The sequence below is a fragment of the Aptenodytes forsteri genome, unplaced genomic scaffold (assembly GCF_000699145.1).
Source record: "Aptenodytes forsteri isolate BGI_AS27 unplaced genomic scaffold, ASM69914v1 Scaffold287, whole genome shotgun sequence".
Taxonomy (NCBI): Eukaryota; Metazoa; Chordata; class Aves; order Sphenisciformes; family Spheniscidae; genus Aptenodytes; species Aptenodytes forsteri.
The window spans coordinates 296,087-304,550 of NW_008794854.1; the positions used below are offsets into that span (position 1 = coordinate 296,087).

At 45.7% G+C, this 8,464-nt stretch overlaps 1 protein-coding gene across 4 annotated transcripts in view; it reads right to left on the reverse strand.

Moving 5' to 3' along the window:
• Positions 1-2,325: 2,325 nt before the first annotated feature.
• Positions 2,326-8,464, reverse strand: part of CD247 (CD247 molecule) — a 58,495-nt gene continuing 52,356 nt past the window's right edge. For 3 of the 4 annotated variants that reach the window (XM_009274560.2, XM_019470835.1, XM_009274562.2), the window contains 4 exons: positions 8,034-8,069; positions 6,953-7,009; positions 4,958-4,999; positions 2,326-3,468 (listed from right to left, as the gene is read on the reverse strand). In XM_009274560.2, the coding sequence (XP_009272835.1) occupies positions 3,403-3,468; positions 4,958-4,999; positions 6,953-7,009; positions 8,034-8,069 (201 nt within the window). In that variant the 3' untranslated portion in view covers positions 2,326-3,402. The remainder of the gene's footprint in view (positions 3,469-4,957; positions 5,000-6,952; positions 7,010-8,033; positions 8,070-8,464) is intronic. The other variant, XM_019470836.1, reaches the window with a different exon arrangement.

The following is an 8,464-nucleotide window of genomic DNA, read 5'->3' on the forward strand; positions in this document are numbered from 1 at the left end:
ATGCTCTTAAAGTCATAGCATGGAGATAACTGAACTTGTCCTATTCTTAGTAGTTTGAAATAATAGTATTTTTGTATGTTTTGGGTGTGTCTATGTATGTATTAACATAACAGTTTTCACTGCCTAGGTGTTCATAAATAAAAAAAAAAGCAACTAAGGGTTTTTAAACTGTACATAATATTCCATGAGGAATTTCCACCAGACCGCCAATTTGGATCGCATTTTCACTGACGGCCGCTCCCAACTGGGATTCTTTCTTTCTTTTTAAAGAGACAGCATGTTCTTTTTTTTTCCCCGTTGACCTGAGGTTCTTTCTCAGCATAAAGGGGTTTTCATTGGTTTTAAGGGATGGGCCAAAGAGGAAGTAGCTTAAATTTTGTTTTAAAAAAATATTTAACACGTTAGTTTGAAAGCTAACCCTTGGTACGAAGAATCGGGAGTTGAAAAGCAAGCCCTTTCTTCTAAATGCGGCAATAGTTTTCAAAGAGGTGATGATTTGTGAATGGCTGTAGCGCCTGGGCAGTCCCTTTTCGCTTCGTTTCTAAATAAGAGAAATTTCCGCTCTTAATGGTTTCACTGCTCCGTGCAACTGCCTGCTTACACTGGCTGGGAGGTTTTTTCCTCTTGCCCTTCCTCATATACTGCATTTACACGCTTCAGGTCAGCAGAACACTTGAAATCGAGGGCCGTATGGGAGTACCCGTACCCAAATGCAACCCAAGCTTTTCTTGAGACTGAAATGTGAGAGTCCCACACATTTCAAAACCTTGCTGATCACACTAGGGGTGAGGAGGAAGGCGAAATGCTGTCTCTTTAAAGATGTCCTTTATTATTATTATTATTATTATTATAATTATTATTATTATTATTATTTTCCCAGTGGTTGCCTACAGATAGCTGTAGGCATTGAGAGATTGTGTAGATTACAGTAAATCAGAATGAAAAGGTAGATTTTGTGTAGATGCATTTGTCTGCTGTAATTTTTTATATATATTAAACTTACTGTAATTGTACAGTTCATTTCTGTTGTAAACATCATTAAACCATTTTCCAAGTGTTTTAACATGTATGCACTTGTTCGTAGTTTTTTAAATGTGTCAGGGGAAGGCTAATTCCCCTTCCCCCTGGTGCATCAGACTGGGCCAGGAGATTGTTCTTTCACGCTCTTCGTCTTGTCAAAATGGAGGAGAGCCCAGGGCTTTTTGGCACTCCCCTTGAAGCTTTGGTTCTGCTTGTGCGTTATCAACTCCTCTCCTAAAAGAAAAAACAGCTGCAGTTGCTTCCTGAAGGCAAAGAGAAGACTCAGCTCACACCTGCCGTGAGTGTCCTCGAAACCAGCGTTGGATGCTTTTTGGAATCAAGATCCATTTATGTAGAAGGAGCATAAAGGTGGTATTTTTCCCGAAGAATTTCCTCCCCATTGTTTAGCGGTTGGTATTTTATGACTGCCGAAACTTTTGACTTCTGCATCTTGCAAATATGGTTATCGTGATTTAAAAAAAAAAAAGATATTTTCAGTACTCTTTGTTCTTGCATCAAGAGCAAGAGTGCTTTGCGGTAGCAACTTTACTGTAGTTTTCAGCTCAGCTGTTTTGAGGCGCCACTCAATTCTCTCGGCTTTTTCTTGTCATTGCAGAAGAACAGTAAGGGATCTAGAAAATTCTTTGCAAGAAACATTCATTGCCGTGCATGGGATGTCTCAGTTTACTTTTTTTTTGCACTAATTTAGTGTCTTTGAAATATTCTTCAAAAGCTACAAGCACCTACTGCAGATACAGTCCTACTGCTTAAGAAGCTAGGCACAGCCTTGCAATTTACCTAGCAGCAGCTTCAGCAAGTTTTTCTGCCGCTGACCCGGTCCCTTAAGAAAGGGACATGTAGCCTCACCTGGGCAGTGCCCCCAGAGGCAGCTCTTGTTCCCACAGTCTTGCTTTAGCTCTGCTCCCTTTGTTGGGACTGGTGGAATGAACTGGTCAGCTCCTGACCCAGGTTAAAATACCCTTCATTTTGCTGGGCTGCTTTTGTCCTTGCCGAGTTGCTTACAGGCTTCGTTGCACAGCCTTGTAAGTCACTGGCAAAACTGAGGATGCAGCAGGAGGCGAGTGTCCTGTTTATACTTGGGCTTACAGCATTTTTCCAACATCCCATCCCACCTCCCAGGATGTGTTAGGAAGCTCCTGTCGGAATACCATCCTCCTCAGCTTGCCTAGGAGATTGCGCTGCTGGGTGTAAATTGGTCCAGCCAGCCTGACTGCATCGGCTAATGAGCTTGTACCATTCCTGCAGCTGCTCACCGCGCGCACACACACACACAGGTCTTTGACGCTGACTTTATTAATTCATCAAAAACGCATTACATCATTACATTACTGAATTAGTATCTCTCTGGAATGATACCGGCATCATCTTTTAAAGGTAACCTGATGATAGACTGGTTTGGAAACCGCATTTACATTGGCTTTTTGTACAGTTTCTGTTGCCCAGAAGTGATAGTTTTGGTCTGTTTCTGACATTAGAATTACCATACCAACTCTTACAAGGGGAGCCTGTTCTGCAGTGATAGTTGTAGACGTTGCTAATGTCAGGGGGCAGAAGTTTCAGCCAAACGGGATTCTCCAGGGTGAGTTTTCCTGGCTTTTCCAGTATTACTCCCTTTATCAGAGTCCAGTCTCCTTGTTTCCGCTGTAACAGGGGTATCTTCTGCCTTCTGAGAAGTCTCTTTAGGCAGGCTCCCTGGCTCTTGTTTAGCTCCAGGTGCTGGATGAGCGGCGATGCCATTGCTTGGTCTTTTGTTGGCGCTTAGTGCTCGTTTTCTTTGTACTGAAAAGCTGGCATTTAGCCTCTGTCCTTCACTACTGTACTATCACATCGCTTTTTACAATTAAAAAAAGTCGTCCCCCACTGAAGCAGTTCTTAAGAGGTAAATTTAAAGCAAAAAGTTTAGCTGGCCTGTGTCAAATAGTCTAAAGATAAATACTACAGGAGATAACTACAGCCCTATCTTTACAAGTTCTTTAAATGTAATGAAACCATAATTACATGTCTCGATACCCCTGGAAGGCAAGTAAGAGCTACTGAAACAGCTGTGTTTGTTAGTAGGTGTGGTCTGGTCCCACAACACCAATCTTACAAAAATCGGCCTGATTGATAACCACTATTACTGGAAACAACTTTACAGATATGTACATTTTAATAGCTAAAGCTTGCAGTTACATGATTCAAGAGGAAAGGGAGAAGGGACTGACCAAGTCCAGGCATATTCCCTCTGTGCACCAACCGAAGTAGGTTGTTGCACTGAGAAAATACACAGTGCTTGTTCTGGATGAAAAAGGCTCTCCCTCCTCTCCTCCCCAAAGCAGGTGGGCATCTCTCACCCTTGCCCATCCCCTCCATGACTCCCACTTAGCGGGGGGGCAAAGGCTGCATTTGGAGAGCATCGTAAGTGTCCTTGGTCGCTGCACTGAGTCCCTGAAAAAGAGAAAAACAGGTGAGGTACCGGTGCGAGTGCTCGGCTCTCCCGAGCTGGAGAGGGGCTCCCTACCGGCAGGGGCTCAGTAGCATAATTCTAATTTTTTTTTTTTTCCCCTACAGAGGTTTTTACTCAGGAGTGTTTCCTTAGTCTTTGTACGGTGTCAATAGCTGTCACGTACCTGAAGGCAAGATGCATCCTGAATCACCGTTAGGAACGTATGACTACAGCAACTCATCCCAACTGGTTATGCAGATCTTTACAGTACATTTTGTTTGCATACCATTGACTAGTAAGAGCTAACTGATGCTAGAGTGAACTTTTGTCTGCTAACCAAATGAACAGACAGCAAATCTTGAACTTTGTTCTCTGGACTTCTCCTCTGTAATTTGGAAGGGAAGTCAGATGCAATGCCAGGTGAGTTGGCAGCAGGGCTTCAGGTGGCTGCGAACCCCAGGAAGCGTCCCCTCACACCCCTTCCTGCGATGCAGCAGTCCTTCTCCTGCCGGCCTGCTCTGGTGGGGATAAGTAAGTCAGCTGTAACACGCGAGTTACAGATCCCCGCTGCAGCCGTGGAACAGACTACTCCAAGAGCAGGGAGTAGAAAATGTGGCGGAGTCTCTGGTCAGCCCAGGAGGCTGCCAGAGCAGAGGTAACTGGGGCTTCCAAGAGCGAGGCCTTAGTAAGACACATGGTGCCTGCTTGTAAAACTTCTAGCTACCCTTCACTCTGCTATGAATATTTAGTGGCACACTGAGTACACTGATAAGATGATAGTGCTTCTTATCAGCTACCTGTGACTATCAGTAGAGCAGGTTTTGAAGAAAGGTACCATTAGCTACAAATAAGCCACCTTACAGGAAAACCCCCTGGCATGTGCTGCATCAGAAGAACTTTTTAATATGTATTTTATTTTTGTCATTTTGAGATGTTGGTGACAATGTACAGGCTTCTACTGAAAGTAAAATGCATTTTGGAACAGTTATGCATGGCGGCCCAAATAAGGCCTTATTGATGGACTCCTTGCAACGCTGAAACCCCCCTGTGCAGCAAGGGACTGGAGGTGCTGACCAGTTTGGGCTCTGTACGCTATAGTGAGATGGGCTGAACCACTGACGCTTTGAGTTACAACAGCTGTTTGGCAACCTGAAGGTTTCCATTTAAGCAATGAACAATTCAGAGACAGAACCGTATGCGTCATCTGCCGCCGTCAAAAGGTGGTCCTCCAAGATGTAGGACTGTGGAAATGGTTCCTACCAGAGCAGCTAAACAAGTGTTCCTGTCAGTTGTATTTGGAACACACAGCCGCTTTCTCAAAGTACCAGCAGTGTGGTCTTCGCCCTGAATCTGAGTAACTATCCTCAGAAAGGTGCTTTGAAAGCTCTGCTTCATCACGCATCGCTAGCAGTGTGGCGAGATGCATGACTAGAGGCTACAATTAAGCCATGAAGATAGACGAGGGGAGCAGGTGCTGGATGTGTTGCCTACCTGGTAGACACCTTCGTTCCCTTTGCCTCGCCGCCTCTGCTGCTTTGAGAAAGAAAAAGAAGCATAGCTTAATGGGTGCTTTTCCCATTATGCAAAAGGAAAGAAACCCCTGACTTCCCCCCATCCCGTACTGAGGGTCAGCAGCTGCGCTTGGCCTGGACACCCTCTGCGCAGGAGGGAGAGCGCCTGCTAAGTCTGGACCAGCCCAGGCACGCTGCAAGGGCTGTAGAAGGAGAAAATAGTGAGGATTGGAAATAAAAAGGAAATTATTTTGGTTTGCTGACATATTTTCCTGTCATACTGTTATAATGCTGCTATTTCTTTGATTTACTGTACCTATAGAGATTTGGCAACGTTCCTATAGACACCGACTGTTTTATGCGCTGAAGGCACACCTGGAAGAAATGGGGCTGTATTTCTTAAGTTGCTGCGTGTCAACTGGTGTCGGAGGGACTCTGCCCTCTATTGGACAGACACGGGCAAGTAAGTAAATTCTCCAGCACACGTTTGGTTAGCTGGAGTTGTCTAGCTGTTCAAAGGAACCGCAGATAAGGCTGTCTGAGGACAAAAAGTCCCCAGGATTCAGTAGAAGAGGTACCGGGACTGTCGTGGTACAAGTAGAGCATACAAACAAGGTCACTCAGACCAGCCAGGTACAAAGGAAAACCCTCTGCTTGAACCCGCTTGCTGCTGCATTCCCAGGGGTACGGGGAGCTGCCAGACAAAGCAGCCAAGTTGTGCACGAGAGAGTGATTTCCAGGTGAGAACCAGGGACAGCAGAGCTTACAGCCCCCTGGACAGGCACGTCAAGCCCACGGCTGGTCATAACTGCTCCGCGGCAGCAGAGCGCTGACTGTATCACAAACATTTCACGAACATGTGGCAAAGAGTAGCGCCTGCCACAATTAAAATTGCAGCAGCCTGTTAAATGATCATATATCTAGAATGAGGCAAGCTTTCTGTTGTGCGTGCGTGTGTCCCCGGTAATAGAAACAGTCATAAAAACATGGCGAGACTTCATATACTCATAGCTTGTAAACTGAGCTTGAATGTGGCAGATGGGCACTAGAATAATAAAAAAGGGGAGGGGATTAAACGTCGGTGTTGCTTCGGCATTTCTCAGCACTAAATTTTGTTTTGAAATGCCCTTTTTTTTCACTTTTCAGAGGGAAATGAAAGATTCTATTTAAGACACTTTGCCATAAAATAGAACCTGCGGTCACAGCAATTTTTCGTTTTGCCATAAACAGCATCCCCAGATTTTTTTTTTTTTTTTCCAACACAAGCTTCCCTCCCCCAGCAGTTTGCTGCTAGCTTTAGACATAACTGATCTGTTCCTTCTTAAAAAGTTGAGAGTGGAGGTGGGGGAAGGAGAATGTTTCCCTCATTACTTGTCTGAAGACAGGCACAAGGAGGAGCTTGCAAATGCTTACTTGTGCCTATAAGGCAGACCAGCCTCGACACCCATAGAGGGGAAACCATGAACCTCCAGCTCTGAATTGCTCTGGAGGAACACGCTCAACTAATGCGAGTTGCTGGGCCGCAGACATTGCAGTGCTTGAAATGAGACATTTCCTTCAACTATTCCTCGCCCATCTCATACCCTCTGCCTCCTCAGCTGGGGCAGCCGTCAGAATTTTTCTGTCCAAAAGTTGAAATATTTCCCCTTAACGTTATTCAGTCTGCCCAGGGACACTGCTGGTGTACGGGCTGTGTTTCCAGTACTGATGGGACAAAGCTTACTGTCTGATCTCCACCTTGTTTTATGGCTACTGTAACACTATAGCTACACGTCTGTCTTACTGCTGCACCAAACACACCAGTTACTACAGGAAATAATAGGTAACTGCTCTCAGCTGTGCCTGTAGGTGCTGTGGAACACGGGGACTTCTTGTGCAAGGCAGCTATGTGCAGCCGGGGCTACTGCTCTGTAAGGGAGCGGCAAGGAAGAATTTTCCATCCCAGGCTTTCACCAGGAAGGAAAGTAGGACTCACCTCTCCCTTCATTCCGATTTCACTGTATGCCTCGCCCATCTTCTCCTTCTGCAGTGACTGCAAGCAGAGAGGGAAAGAGTCAGCCTGTTACTAGAAACGCCAAGCCAGCCCCTGGGTGACTGCACTCCAAGCCTGTGCTTCTGGGGCTGCCTTGCCTTCAAAGCTTCAGTATATTCCAGAGGAGAAGGGACAGTGGTGAGACTTGACCAATGTGCATTTAAGTTGATGCTATACGTGATCAAATCTGCTTAGCACACCAATACCACCTCATCTCCAAACATTTAACTGAATAGAACTCTACCGTCAACCAAGTCATTTATCTAAACTGGCACCGGAGACTCCAAGCTCTCCAAAGAAAAGCTTTAAGCAGCATTTGTTCAGGAAACAAACCCGACTGTGCAGCTCAGGCCCAGACAAAAGGGAAGTCTAACACTGCAGGGTGAAGGTTAAGAAAGAGGAGCTCTTTTTTCCTCCATCCGGGGAAGCAGTTCCCAAATGCTTACAACCAGCTGTGGTCAGGGCGTCTGATTCAGTAATGAAGGCGGCCAGTCTTGGAAACAAGCTCATTTCTCAGCAAGCACTGAACACCCAGAAAGACCGGAATTAAGACATGAGCTTTAGCATTCATGTATTTATCCTTTGGAGCACAGACCGCCACATTTAGCCAGAGTTAAATCAATTAAATCAAGAGGCTCCTAAGCAGCCACTCTTAGATGCACTGGCATTTGGCCTTTGTCAGGGAGCAGTCGGAGAGGCCGGAGAACAAGCACATAAAATACTGCAGCATCAGTCACAGGGGACGAAGGTTGGTTAGTCACTAATGGCTAACATAAAGGGATCAGCAGGTATCTTGAGCCAAATTCTTTTCCCCACCTGTCAATGTTTTTCTCCTATCACGGAGAAGGGAGCAGAAATTTTCTATGAAAAAAGGAGGGGTAGAAGGGAAGAGAAGTCTTTGAAAGCAGCTGTTAAGTTTGAACCAAAGCTGAAATTGGGTAGGGGGAAAAAGTCTCCTGTGAAATAGAAACTCCTATTTCCAGCCATCCCTCCCTCTCCTTTCCTTCCAGCTCTCTCTACTCACAGTGTAGACGGTGTCCTGAGGGTTCTTTCTTCTCTGCTGTAAAACAAAAGAAGAAAGTTGCCCACGTGTTACAGTACCAGCATCCCCTACCCACCACCTCCTGTGTGCCTGTGCCTTAGCTCTAAGGCACAGCTACAGCTCTGTGGCTGTGCCGTACCCGTTACAGCCCATCTTGCCTCCACCCATAAGGCTCCAGAGAACAAGTTGCCTTAACAGAAAATTAATTTAATTTTAATAATTGATAAAACTTAGCTCTTCTCTGCTCAATCCCTACAGCTGTCACCTGCAGGCAAGCCCTACACGCTGATGCAGAAGGTTTCCCCTCCCTCTTCCTTTGAAACTCTTGGGCTCTGCAGCAGAAACAGTTGTTTTGGCTGCCGCTTTACTTTGTTGTCACTTGTTTGGCAGCATCACGTGCAGCGAGCTCTCGT